Source organism: Eulemur rufifrons, chromosome 5, assembly GCF_041146395.1.
Source record: "Eulemur rufifrons isolate Redbay chromosome 5, OSU_ERuf_1, whole genome shotgun sequence".
NCBI lineage: Eukaryota > Metazoa > Chordata > Mammalia > Primates > Lemuridae > Eulemur > Eulemur rufifrons.
In genome coordinates, this window is record NC_090987.1 from 13,087,395 (window position 1) to 13,102,353 (window position 14,959).

The 14,959-nt window shown below is 45.5% G+C and overlaps 1 protein-coding gene across 1 annotated transcript; it reads right to left on the minus strand.

Annotated features, from left to right (window-relative positions):
• Window positions 1–375: 375 nt before the first annotated feature.
• GRP (gastrin releasing peptide) lies at window positions 376–10,582 on the minus strand. The gene is made up of 3 exons (XM_069467939.1): window positions 10,444–10,582; window positions 5,154–5,367; window positions 376–382 (listed from the first exon to the last, which is right to left on the minus strand). The coding sequence occupies exons 1-3, from the start codon at window positions 10,580–10,582 to the stop codon at window positions 376–378; spliced, it is 360 nt and encodes a 119-aa protein (XP_069324040.1).
• Window positions 10,583–14,959: the final 4,377 nt, after the last annotated feature.

Consider the following 14,959-nt stretch of genomic DNA (forward strand, 5'->3'; position numbering starts at 1 on the left):
AACAACAGCCTGCCCTTTGGACAATGTGTTTAAGCTTTTATTGTGAATGGTAACAGCTTGGGGCCTTCAATCTAATCAACAAATTGCCTAGATGTAAAAAGCATTAATTGGAAGACTCTTTCTGGACAATTGTTCACAGCAAACAAGTTCAAACCAGAAGATGATGCTTGAAGATCATGAATTTAGTCAAGGTTGAAAGATACAAGAATAGTTAAGTATTTTACACAGAGGAAATCTTGATGGTCCAGTAGAATTGATGTTTGCAGAATGAAATCTCTTAAGGGCTTTGCTTTCTCCTTTCAGAGAGATGGTCATTGCCATTGTTCATTAAGCTGGGGGTTCCTTCCTTCTCGTTGAGAACCTGGAGCAGAGAATCTACCAACTTAAAAAAGATTAGAAAGAGTTAAGCAAACATAGGGATGCTGAAGTCTAATACCAGAAGTAAATCCATTCCCAAAAAACCATCAGGGCCATTTTGGAAGTAACAAAGGCAAATTCTTCCGTCAACCCCAGACCTACTGAATCAGAAACTCTGGGGGTGGAGCCCAGCGATTTGCGTTCACAAACCCTACAGGTGATTCTGAACATGGAGAATTTGAGAACCACAATTGTGCCAAGAGGGAGAAATTATCTTCCACTTTTCTTTTTTCTAGCTACTGCATTTTGGGGTCTTTTGGTTATGCCAGCCTAACTTAAACCCTGATTACTCAGGTATATTTTAACCAGTGTCAGAAATTAAATGTGTTATCCATAGGAATTTATTTCTCGAGTAGCAGCTGAGAAAGGGGACTCAGAGAATGTGAAATTTGAATTTTTAATTTGCTTACATTGACAATGCCTCATGACACCAATCTAAGCCAGTCTCTGAATTACACCATTACTCATTACAAACCTACAACTGTAAATGGTAGTGGTGTGGGCAACTTGGGAAAAGGAGTTAATTTGGGTTTCTGCCAATGCTAAATTTATTGTGGTTTGCTTGTTGTGGCTTCTGCTCAAATTAACTAAGACTGAAGAGAGAAAGAGTAGTTATGATTTTAAAATACTTCTTTGCTCCCATATAATACCCTTTACTCCCTGAGAGGAGGAAACACTTTGAAACCAGACTAGAACTTATTACTCTTCTCACAATTATCTGGCAATTTGGATTCCCCAACTTCCAGACCAGTCATTTCTTTCTAATAAGGGAACTACTGATATTCTCAAGAAAATTGTCTGCTCTGTTTTGACCTCGCGCTCAACTGTTTTGACCAAGTGCTAATGAGCCCAGGACCTGGGGTTCCACTCCCACACATGCCAATTAGCTTTGCTTTCCTCCCGAGCCCAGGCTGCACTGTTAAGGGTGGCCAGCCTGCCTGAAGACGCCACCACCTGTCTCACCTTATGAACCACTGGTCATACAAGGGGCCAGCTGACACGTGGGAAAAAAATCCACAGAAGTTTCCTCATTGGCTCAAAATACTGAACATGAGAGGTTCAGCTCAAGGGAATGGAAGTAAAGCTAAAAGGAAAAGGAGAGCCACGGAGCCCAGGAAGACCAAGGACCTGGGAGGCGAAGGGTCCCTGTGCAGGGTGTGGGAAGGAGCTGTACGTGAGGTGGGGGCTGGGTTCACTCTGCTCCTTCCCAGAAACTGTCAGGCTAATCAGAGCGTTATTAGTCATTCTTGATTGTATGTTGCTTCCTCTATATTTGGAGCTTCCTTTGGAGCATTTCAAATATTAATAAACAAAACCTGCCTATTTCCTGTACTGATTGGATGGGACCCTGAGAGCAGTCCCTTAAAAAGGAGGACCAACTGACACATTTACTTCCTTTCCATAACAGCCTCTGGAGCTCATTCCCAGCGCCCGTCTTCATGTCCACAGAATAAAAGGAAAAACCTAAGGCTGCAAGAACAGTGGACTGGGTCCAAATTACAAAGGGAACCCAAAGGCCAATTGACACCTCCACTGAAACTCAAAACAATGCACAGCCATATCCAGGATTACGGGTGAGGCCCCAGAGCTATCCTGAACACTGTTTCATGTTACAGAAACCATGGGGTAAAACCTCCATTAGTTGCAGAATAGAATTAAAACATTTGTGAGAAGGGCACAGTTCAAAAACAGGTTAAGGTTCACCTTGAACGTGATTGGCCATAATTGCCATGCAAGTTCCAGAGCCTACTTGCCATGGGATAGTAGTCTAGACTGCATGTTACACAAATCTTTTATGAATTAAGTAAATATCTTTGTCATAAAAACATAAGAAATGCTCTGAGTTTCTAACTACAGCTCTGGGAGAGTTGGCAACAGAACTTGGTGTTTTATTACTAAAATAAGAGAGGAGAACATATGTGGATAGTTTTTAATTTTAAGAAAAGTCCTGCAGCCTCTGAAAACTCCTGCTGCTAATTCTGGCAGCGCTCAGCGAGGTCAATAAGCTTCTCTCTAGCACTGGGAGATACACGGGTTTCTCACAGAACTATTCTCTTGGCACTCCCTCTTTTTGAATAACATAATTATAAGATATTTTCAATTTTCATAACAACAAACTTTGGTTGAGGTGGAATTTCCAGTGCAAGAGGAGTGATAAAATGTTTTGGTCTCTGCAAAAAGACTAAACTAACTGTGGAATTTGTTTTTCACATTACTGGGAAATATATCCAAACGAATAGTACCAATGTGTGCAGTAGCTAATGATTCAACTTGAGGTGGAATGAAATGGGATGGGCTTTCTAAACTTGCAAAACTAAAAACAATGCATAGAAAGAGTAGAAAAGCAAGGCCTGATTATAAAAAGATGACCTTTTCCAGCTCACATGGGATAAGTATTGTTCCCTGTAAGCAGTTAGTCTTCATGGCTGCCCACACAATCCATCCTGTAATTCTGCCACTCAGAGACCTTTTTAAAGCCACGTTTTTGTAATTGCCTTTGAAGCTCACAGAATATTCTTCTGAATATAGTGGGACATATTTGATCCTTAAAGAAGAAGTTGAATTTTTCAAAAGATTCCAGAGATATGCAGAATCAGGTTTAGGAAATAAAGCAATTCAAACCAAACATTGCTGTTTGGTTCAAAAATGAAGCATTGTAGGTTAACAGCATGATTGTGTGTATTGGTGAGGGGGGGAATATTTTATGAATAAGCTATGAGGGCTGTAAAAGTTATTTTTGAGGGTTTTGTGATGGTGATTTTTGTTACCCTTCAGACAAATGAGAAGCGTACTGCTGTTGGTTATCCATCCCCTGCAATTCCAGCAAAGCACTTGACCAAGAAAAGGCATGGTCAGGCCGGGCGTGGTGGCTTCTGCCTGTAATCCTCGCACTCTGGGAGGCCAAGGTGGGTGGATCATTTGAGCTCAGACCAGCCTGAGCAAGAGCGAGACCCCATCTCTACTAAAAATCGAAAGACATTATATGGGCAACTAAAAATATATACAGAAAAAATTAGCAGGGCACGGTGGCGCATGCCTGTAGTCCCAGCTACTCGGGAGGCTGAGGCAGGAGGATCTCTTGAGCCCAGGAGTTTGAGGTTGCTGTGAGCTAAGCTGATGCCACAGCACTCTAGCCTGGGCAACAGAGTAAGACTCTGTCTCAAATAAATAAATAAATAAATAAACAATAAAAAGGAGAAAAAAAAATGAAAAGGCATGGTCAGCTAGGAGCTGAGAAGGCAAACACAAGTTCACAGGGCCCACAGAGGCTGATCATGTAACTCCCATAACACAGGTGTGGACTAGAGAATCTTTCAGGCCTTTGTACAGAGTTGGTACTTATTTCTGTATTGATTGATTTAATCTAGATTTTTCTTTCTGAGTAAAAGCTACTAAAGACTTCTCTCTGGGTGCTTAGTGCAGCAGATGAACTTTTAGTTTGCATTTAGCATAGAAAAGCCATGGTAAACCCAAAGGGCAATGAAACACGAGCCTTCCTCCAGAGAAGCCAGCTAGGCTTGGCAATGTCCTCCCTGAGCCTTTGTAAAGGGGCCATCAGTCAAAAAACTAATCACCGTGGAATACTGAAGGAGGGAGTTCTCCAAGCTCTGTGAGTAAAAAGCAGTATTATTTATTGTCAGAAACAGCGAGAAACAAGGCCTGCTATTACATCCTGTGTCCTCCGTATTTAAGATCAATGAGGACCATTCCCTGGAAGGTGTCTCGCAAGGTACAGGCTGTACAAGACAGACTGAGCACCGGCTCTTGCCCTGCTTTCATCAGTGAAAAGTTATGTGACCAGTTTCGGTTTCCTCTCCTCTGAAATGAAGAGAATAATAGAATCTTCCTGTTAAGACTGCTGTGAGCATAAACTGAGAAAATCGAAGTAAATGGCTTTAGCTTAATACTTGGATTATAGTAAATACTCAAAATTAGCCATTATTATTATTGTTATTGGAATTATTATTTTTGTCTTTTATTATATATCATGAAAACCTTATAAAAATTAGTGATAATCACCCCATTTTCAGTTGCCTTGCTTTCCTCTTATAAATTTTCTTCTCTCCTTTATTCTGTTCACTGTCTTTGTATCTAAACATTGCCAGTTTGGTGTCATTATTTTTCCCTCCCCTCTATAAAATCATACACATGATGAATCAGTTGACCTCGGATAGGTTCACCAAAGTTTTGAAATACCAGGATGAAACCTGAACTAGGTAATCTGAGAACAAATATGAAGAAGCACTACTTTGCATATAAAGTAGCCAACAAGAATGCTCTCTTCTAAAAACGTCTATGCATAGACTCTTCCACTAGTGTTCATCAAAAATAAACATAAAGTCTGTAGGTCCAGAGAGATTTACGCAAATAATCTATGGACTCACTATCAAAACATTCTGGTAGGACACTGGCAGTTTAAAAAAAATGCCATCAATGCACAATTGGGACTAAAACTAGACACCGTTGCTAATAAAATTCCTAAATTGGAGTTTGGAATCAATACCTTCTCCATGGACTAACAGGAAAAATAAACTATGATGTCAAAGAGAAAAAGTAGCATGGAAATTGTGTTCTGATTTGCTTAGCATATATTGGTGTTGGCCTAATATAGTGGCTGTAAAGGCTTAAAGCCATTTTCTTCTTCCCTGATTAAACTTTCTTTCTTTGCATTCTCTCCAAATACCTCCCACCCCACTTCTCTAGTGTGTTTGTTTACCTTTGCATCTTGAACCTACATCTTTGAAGCTGCTAAATCCCAAGCAGGCTGGCGATGGCCCAGGGGCTCCCGGGGAGGTGGCTGGAGGCGTCTGTTCTCCTTTTCTTCTAGGAGACCCAGCAAATTCCTTGCAGCATCTTCCCACCGAATGTACGCTCTCAGCCGCTGCTTCAGGCTCCCTCCCTCAGAAATAGGTGGTGACTCTCCTGTGCTCTTTTTTCCCATTAAGTGCCCTGTAAAAACCAAAACAAACAAACAAAAAAAAACCCAGAATGCCACAAATTGTACCAAAAGAAATAAATGAAAGAGAAATTTAAAGGACACCAATTATGTTCGTGTGGCTTCCTCCTATGTGCAGAAGAAATAGCATTTTATTATTAGGAGTTAGTTTATAAATGACAGATTTTGCTCTCTGTCCAAAATGTGCAATGAGCTGGACAGAATTAAGAACTGCAACCTAAGAGCCCTGGGTTTGGTTCCAGCACCTCTACTAACTAGTTAGGTGACCTCTGCCAAGTCATTTAGCATGCCCAGTCTTCAATTTTCTCAACTATAAATGAACAGCGTGGACTAGATTAATCTAAGGAAGCTTCCATTTCTAAAATTCTATCATCAATTCTGTGTACACTGAATTCTATTCCCAACTGAAAGATGGAGTTTAAATGCCTTCCCCAGTCAATTTTGAATTGCTGCTGACAATAAAAGTCTTGCTGCTTTTCTTTGTGTTGATAAAAAAAAAAAAAATGTTGCTCTCCTTTTATCTGTAATACAAAAGTACCAAAGGAATTTTTCATTTAAACTTTAGCAGAATTTTAGCTGATACTGAATCTAGGAAATTTTACCTAGAAATTACAGTTTGTTAAGCGTGTCATAAAAAACAAGCTGAAAACAAGTTCTGAGTAACACTTCCTAGCCACATAAATCAGAATTTACTCTTGGATATCTGAAATGGTCAGTGAAAGTCTATCAGTGGCTCCAGGAATGTGTGTCTGCCATGTAAATAAATAAAAACATGTTCATGCATGCAAGAGAAGATAACATAGACTCAGAAGTGGGCAGAGAATTCAAGGTCTGCATCCTTAATACTTTAGCTCCTTGCTTAAATATACTCGTGTTATCTACTTTCTTCAGTTGGCTTTCCCCATCTCTCTGGGATTGGGCTTTATAGCATTTTGGAATTTCCAACAGCAATAAAACTATGGTGCTTTTGATTTAAAGCACACAAGGAAGAAGGTCTTCATGGTTCCAATGTTGACTGGCATTAGAAGTATTTATGGCAAACATCCTGGGAAGAATATTTGAAAGATCTCTGGTCTCTTAAAATTGAAAGAGGCCCCTTCCCAGCAGCTGTATCCACCAAAAGGGAAGCCCTCGCCCTAACTTCGTTGCTTTCACATGCACTGCAATCTACAGTTTACAGGATGTTTAAATGCATTATTTCATTTGATCCATACTGTGATAGGTTTGGTGAGAATGAGACTTGCCAGAGATCATACGGATGTAAGCAAAGGTTCTAGGATTAAAATCAGCTCACAGTCCAGCCTGTATTATACTGCCTCGTAGTGTCCTTTAACTTCCTAAGAATATAAGGTAGCTAAAAATCATTCTGGGGTCTGGAAATAAGGATAAGGTCTACAAAAGGCTTTCTAATGTTACAGAAAGGAATAGAGACTATATATTGGTATATCATGACTTACTATGTGACTCAGAAAATTAATTCAGTGACTATTGGGGAGCCTTAAAATGAAGTTTTACTGCATTGCAGTGTGAGCACTTGCCAAATTGCCTGTGACATGGCACTTCACACAATTTTAAGACCCTGCTGGGGATACTGTCCCAAGCGAAGGATTGGAATCCTGAACCATTGGCTTCTCACTTATATGCTTGGTCATTGTGGTGCCCAGAGATCCACTAAATAACCTTGCATTCAGCCATAGCAGTGATTATGCTGTACAACTTCCCAGGAAGTAGTGATGCCTTCAGCGTTATTTACATGGAGGAAATTGGATCATGATGATTGGAAGCCAGGATTAGAACCCTGATGCTCCCAGTAATGACCTCAGTCACTCTTGCCTTCCTAATTGCCTGTCATCTAGTTAGGAGGCTGGAAATGGGGAAAGCGTTACTGCCAATGAAGTAGAGGAATAATGGAGATATTTTTACAAATAAGAACTTCAACCTTCCCTGGTTGTCTAGTGGTTAGGGTTCGGCACTCTCTCAAATAAGAACTTCATTTTTGTCATGCCTGAAAAATTTAGTGGACTTTTCTAACATGGGAGGAGAATGTCACCCTTCAATCTGGAATTGTACTGAATTTCAATACTTGCATATATGGTGAATGTGTTCAGGTTCCCACCCTAGTCCACAGACTATCGGTTAAGGAAAGCACACCCTCTAAAACATCCCAGGGAGGCACACATTCCCTGGGACCTATTTTACTTTTGAGCTGGCTACTGTCAACCATATCATTGTCTCCATGGCAACAGGGATGATATGCCCACTTCTACCTCTTCTCACATCATTATTTGTCATGGGTCCCTATCATAATAATGGAGGTCTCAGCATAGACAAAAGACAGGCACTTGAAAAAATAAAAATAAAACCTTGCTCAAAGGAAAAAAATCCTTTTGTTCTTTTTAATCACTTAAGGATACCACTAAAGGGCAGGTTTGAAATATAAATGAATAAGTCATAGGTTAAAGTGCTGAATACTTCTAAGAACTAGTCTTTCTGGAGCCACACTTAAACTCTTTCCTAGTTTCTGAGACTGCACTACAATGACAAGCCATTCTGCAGCTGAATACTGGTGTTTCCAACTTTAACCTTCTGGGATACACCTTACATCAAAGTTAGATCCACAATTAGGAGCATTTCATGGGAGGACAGGGAATGGTCACCAGTGTTAGTGTTGACATATATTTTCATTGCACAAACAAAACATTTCCATGAACATCAATCCAGACAAAAATTTGTTAAGTTTTAAGCTGTCAACCTGTTTTTCCATTGCTGCACCATGCTTCTCTCAGCTGGAAGAAACAAGTCACTTAACAAGCTTGCAAATGTGTGCTGACAGCTTCCTTGTGGACAGCATTATGTAGCTTTAGTTTTACATAATTAAAACTAAACTGCATGTTTTTAGTGACTATGGAGGATAGGCATTTTCTTGGGATAATTGAAAACTAAATTTAAATTTTAACACTATCATTCATCCTTGTCAATGCTCATATTCCAACACAAGGCATATCTACCCAAAGCAAACATTTTCTCAACCACAATGTAATTTTAGGCTGAAATGTGATTTTCTACTTCACCTCCCTCTTTCCCAAGCTCTTCCTATACCCTGCACAGCCATCAAAGGGAGAAAAAAAAAAAAGAGTGTATTTGAGAATAAATAAGAAATGATATTTGAGGTTGCCACTGGTTGGCATAACTATGGGTTAGGAATGCCCAAGTACCACTGTGCAGGGTGATTAAATGCCAGACACCCTAAATACCTGAGGGCAGATGGGCTCCAGGACTACAGAAAAGTGGGGTTGGCTTGGCTTGCACTAGAAATAAATGATGCTGGCTTCCCAGCTAAACCCCTAGTCCTCCTTTGGGCCTGCAAGGATTACTTAATAATAAGCATTTTTAGTACAAAATATGGACAAGCAAAAAAGGTGGGAAATCTGGATGTTTCATTCCACCTTTCCAGGCTGGTGGCTGGACCAGACAAAGGCCACTCGATCTAAGCTCCCAGAAACCCTTTTTAATAAGTATCAGTTCTAAGTTTGGATTCTTCAGCACCTTCTAAGTATCCTTCATTCTTGAAATGCAGGGTTTCTCAGCTTCCCCCACCCAACCTCTCCTTTCCACACCAGACTCCTGAGTTTCTCCTGTTCCTCAGGATCACAAACCCTCTCATCCCCAAGACTGTCAAGACTTGGCAAATGATTCTTTTAGCAACAGCAAAAACTGCTCTGTTGCAACCCTGGCGCTCTTGATTTCTCTGACAAAAGCACAAGCAGCCCAGAGGAGCTGAGGACAAGGAGACAGTTCCCCTGCCCCAAAATTCTTCCTTGTCTTCACACCGAGATCTGTGAATCAACTGATATTTGCATTATCAGATACCTTTCCAACACCCGGACCTGGCCCCTAAGTAAATGACTAAAGAAATACACACAGAGACACACACGCGCCTTAAATCTCTTCAGGGATCGACCAGCTTCCTAGGAAATGTTGGGGTTGTCCCAGTTGTCTATATAGGGGAGACAGTTGTGAGGAAGTCTGACGCCTTGTATTCGCCAGAGGCTCTGCTTGGCTAGGCTGAGAGCCCGGGGTGACGCTGGGCCAGCCTGAAGCTGCGGCCACTACCTGCCTCCCAGTCGCGCGAATGGTGGAGCGGCGCTCGGCGGACTCCGGACCCCGCAGGCGCCCTCCGCACCCTCCGCGCGGCGGTCCTCTCCGCCGGGGTTTCGGGGACTAGGGAGAGGGACGGCGGGGACGAGGGAACCTCCGAGCCAAGCCGGTGCCTGGAGAGTAGGACCTGTTGGCAGAGGGGGTGGGAAAAGAGCTGGGGAAAGGGCGAAGTCGCGGGTCTAGAGAGGCAGAGAGACAGCGGTGAGCAGGGAAAACAGGCGCGATCCCCGAGGCGCCGAGCCTGCCGGCTGGAAGGAAGGCGAGTTGGGCAAAAGGGTCAGGAAAAGAATATCGCTGCAAAGGGAAGAGAAGGACGGAGAAAACTCAAAAGAGCCACGAACAGAGGCAGGATTCAGGCACTGCTCGCTGAACAGACTTGAAACCCAGGGCGGGAGCGCTGCGCCCCAGATGCCCACACCTGTGGCTTTGCCAGACGCAAAGGCGCAGCCTGGATTCCAGCCCACGCCGGTCGGAGTCGAGGCCACCGAGCTGGACCATGGCTCGGAGGTGCACTTAGGGGTCCCACTCCCCAGAGTTGTCCAAGGAGAGTACCGTGCCAGACAGGGTTAAGATTCGGCGGACAAAAGGAGGTGTTGGGTAGGTGCGGAGCGAAGGTGATCTGCGCATTGGATGGGTTTTTGGAGAGCTGCGCGCTGGCTCGGGCGCCCGGGGAAGAGGGGAAACACACGGGCGGGAGGCGAGAGCGAAAGGATCAAGGGACCAGCCTGTGGCCAGTGAGGGACTGATGGGTTCCCCAGGATAGGGAATGGTAGGGTGGAGTTTTAGGAGAACGGGAAAGGTATTTCAGTAGAAAGGTCGGAACAAACCCAGCCCCCAAAGCCGGGCCCGGGAAACGCTGAGATGGGGAGACAGGTCCCCTCTGGGTGGCACACCCCGCCGAGGACACTCACCCACCGCCCAGTGGTTGCCGCGCGGGTACATCTTGGCCAGCATGGTCCCTCCTCCCACCGGCACAGGGACCGCTGGCCCCCGGGGCGCCTGGCAGAGGACCAGCGCCAGCAGGATGAGCGGGAGCTCGCGGCCGCGCATGGTCCCGGCGGGAAGCCCTGGGAGCGCCGCGGCGAGGCTGGGCAAAGAGTGCGCTCTCCCCACGGAGGAGCGACGGGAGGATCAGGACCTCGGAGGAGCTCCGCCGCCGCAGCCGCCGGTGCCACTGCTGCAGCCTCCACCCGGGCCCCGACTTTATATGGAAGCCCGGGCGGGGGAGTGGGGGGGGGGTCTTCCACCGCGGACGGGAGCGCTCTGACGTCTCCCTATAGCGAGCCGGGGCGCTGGGACGCCCGGCCTGGAAAACCATCCATCTCCCCGCCGAGTGACGAAAAGGCTGAGTGAGTGTACGCTGCCCCCTCTCCCTTCCCCTCGTAGTCCCGTCGGCCTTCCCCACATCAGATGAATTCCTTCCCTCCTCGACGCCTTCGCTCCAACACAATTCGGGGAAGTCCTCCCTCTCCAAGTCTCACCAGGGACCTCCGGAGTCAGCTGCCTTCCGATTCCGCCAGGGGGAGCGGCGCCCCGGCCGCCGGATCTCGGCAGGTGGAGAGGGGCGAGCTCCAAGGGTGGATGCTTTGGGGCTGGGCTATGCTGGGGGGCGGAGGAGGGGGGGTTGCAACCGAGATTGCAAAGGACTTCTGATCTCCAGACCTTTTCCCCTCCGTGGACCAGCTCCTCGTTGTCCCAGCCCATAGACTTCCAGACCTTGCCTTCTTGCGGGACGCCCTCTCTCTTTCTCCCGCCTCCCCACCTCTCTCTCTCCCGCACAGCAGCAGTATCCTCACCTCTACCCGGGTTTTCCTCACTCCTGCCCTCTGCGCACTTGCATGGTGAGATGAAGGATGAAACAGAAGACACGTGGCCCCTTTCACAAGCATACAGCTTCCATGTCACCAAGGAAGAAACTGCTCTTATGCTGATTTCCCTGGGCTGCACCTACCAGAAAGCTCAAACTGTCCCTAAACTGCCCCCCCCACACACACACACACGCCTGTCTAGAGTTGCTCAATTTTCCTCTGCTCTTTCTGTTCTCAGATCTGAAGAACGGTCACCAGCCCAATCCGGGAGGTTCTAGGTGTCATGGATACAAAAGGGATGGGCACCATATCAATGCCACAATAAATACAAGCTGGTAGGATGCTGGTCCCCACGATCTGGCTGCCAGATCTGGTCGTGTGGTTGTGTCTGGAATAGGTGAGGTTGATTCCTCACCAAGCAATTGTGACTTGGTGGGTCCTTAGTGTTCCATGTCCACATGGTGTTGATATTGATGAAGTTGAAAACGTACACTGCTGTCTGAATATCTGGTGATTCGATACATTTATGCCATTCCTAGGTGATTACACACACAGGTTGCATAACTGAGTATTCTTGGGCTTGAAGAGTATTTTCATGCATGTGTCTCACTCTACCAAAAAATATGCTAATTTTAAGATCATTAATAGTAGCCAAGGAAGTACAATAATACTATCCTGAGGGAGTAATCCAAGTGAAAACCAAACGGAAAAGGTCTACCATTGTCCTGGACTCCATCCCTCCTGGGTTCCCAGCCTCTGCATTCCATTGGTAAGCAGGTGTTCCACTGACAGGTAACTGATCATCTCTAGGCTTGCCACCTTCCTCTCAGCTTGCTTCAACGCAGGGACTTGCTCTTGTTCCCCTGTGAGCCTGCAGAGCGCCTGGATCATAGTGGTGCCCTATAAGTATTTGATGAATGAGCAGATAACCTAAGAAGTGCTCAGTTCTAAATGCCTTCTACAACCCCAGGTCTTTGGAGGAGCATTAGACCCTTATCTCTCCAGATTAAGTTATAGAAAAATGTCCTTTCCCCTTAGTTTAATCAAGACTATTTTAGAGTCTTTTAAATAAAATTCCCCAGCCCCATGAAACTAAGGGAAAACCACTATAAAGACTTTCAAGTGTAGGAACAGTTCTACAGAAAGCACCACTCTTCTGCTAATTCAGGCCAGGAGATACCCAACCCCCCGCCCCCCCTCCCCATTCACCTCAGCTCTTGCTTTGAATACCCCAGCCTATAGGTTTTCTGCCCCCAGACTAGGGCTGGGCCATGTGACTTTGGCATTCTGCAAGGTCAGCACATGTGTCAGCCTTGTTCTGGGCTACATCCACACTGCCTGGCACAGTCTCAGGCACAGAGAAGGGACTTAATAGATGTGAATGGGTGCATTATTCTACAGGTATAGGAAGCCGAGTCCAGTCCCCTAACCAGAAAGACAATGGAACCAGTGCATGTTTGAGTCAGCTGATGTGAATGAGCTCCAATAGATCCTGGCTGGGGATCCGTTCCAGTGCCTTTTACAATCCTCTCCAGGTAGAGATGATTAACCACACTGACTTAGGGGAAAGCTAAACTGCTGTAAGGAGATCTCTTACAGATCTCTAAATGCAATAACTCATTTAAAAGAGAAGTTTGTTTCTCTCTCTCTCTCTCCCTTTTTTTTTTTTTTTTTTTTTTTTTTTTGGCCAGGGCAGCTGTTCCAAGTTGGCAGGCAGCTCTGTTCCACACAGATATTCAGGAACCTGGGTTCATACCCTTTTGTGCCTCTATCATTCCCTAGTGCAGCACTATGCAAAGGGCTGGGGCCCAAAAGGAGCTAAGAATGTAAATCAATGCACTGCTGCCTTCATTGAGAACAACTTGCTATAGAAAAAACGTCAGCCAAATGAAACAATGTGTTTAGTGATGTCATTGATTCTGGCACAAGGTCTTTATCCCATTGTGGGTGCATAACAAACAGTTTGGGAATGAGCAGCTGATCTATGGCCCACACGTGATTAGCACTGTCCTAAAGCCCTGTTCCTGTCTGCGAGGCTTGGATTGCAGGTGGTGGGAAGGGAAAGTGCAGAGGCATGCCTGCTGTCTTAAAATGCCAGCCTGAATGTAGCACTATCTCTTCTGTTCATGTTTTATTAGGAAAGAGTCAGGCACATGGTCCCAGACAACTGCAAGAGAGGTTGGGGGTTACTGTCTTGTAGTCAGTTATGCCTGGGTCTGAGTGCTTCGCTGTGGAAAAAGGAGCCAAACGAGTTTGGTGGACAGCTGGGAAACTCTGCCAGAACTGACCCTAGTGTGTCTCAGGCACTTGGAGAATCTTGCAAATTGCATTTGATTAAATAAAACTAGACTCTGCAAGGTTGGTCAGAGGAAGCATCTCCTCATGAGGAGGAGCAACTGGAATTTCCAACTCCTCCACCCCAAAGTTCTGTGTCTCTTAGGGGATCTCTCATTACTATCATGACCAGCACCCCTTGGACTCAGTGGGGTGTTGTATTCTCATCACTGTGACTCAAACTGGGATGGCCCATTATTGAATTCCCCATTCAGGAGCATTTAATCCAATCTTTCTAAAAGAACTTTATCATTTAGCTACTTCCATGGAAGTGCTGTGTAACAAACTGCCACATTTCAATGGCATGCAACAATTAGGTTTACTTTTCATGTGCGCGCAGTGGGGCTGGAGCGGCTCTGCTGGCCTTGGCTCCAGGCTGGGGTTTGCTTTAAGTTTAGGTCATTGCGCATGTCTCTCTCCCTCTCGGACCAGTGGGCTGGCAAGAGCATGCTCCCCCCCGTGGCGGGGCAGAGAGACAACAGGCAGTACACTGAACTCACATGCTGTCATTTCTCCCTCGTGCCATTGGGAGGCAGATGCAAGACACACGGGCAAGCCTACAGTCTAGGGACAGGAAAGCACGCGTGCGTTGCCCATGATGTGACTGTGATGAGGATGTGGCTGCAGGGAGGGGTAAAAAGGGGACCACCACTTCAATCCATCACCATGCAGAGAGAGTAGACAGGAAATGGACACGAAGAATGATCTGGCCAACAGGGCGGTGTTATTCATTGGCCTGGCAGCCCTGTAGAGAATGTCTAGGGCCACACTCCTGTGTGCCCTTCTCCCACTCCCAGGTGGCATTTTCCAGGAAATTCTATAGCTATTTCCCTCAATGAGCTCTCTACTCCACAAGGTATGAAATATGTCTTTTTAGATTTATAAAGATTTTGCGTCAGTTTGTATCTTGGAATTTTTCTCTTCCACAGAGCACCGTGTGACTTCAAGAGGGTCACCCCAGAGGCTTGAATGGTCTAATTAGGCTCGTTTGTGTGCTGGGATGGGAGACCCGCTCAAGCTAGCTCAAGCAAAGGGGGAATATCAAGAAACTCAAACACAGGAACTGTGGGGTTCAGCTTGGTCTCAGGGGAATGAGGACTGGACCCAACGCCCCCCAAGTCCATTCTCCTTTCTGTGGACTGACTTTCTTGCCCACCCATGGGTTTCCATTTCTGCATAACTTCAGCCTGCTATGTGGCCCATTGGCTGCGTCCACCCCAGCATGCTCTATCAGGGACATCTTTTCACACGGCCCCCTGGCTGGGAAAGACAGCCTCTGCTGGAA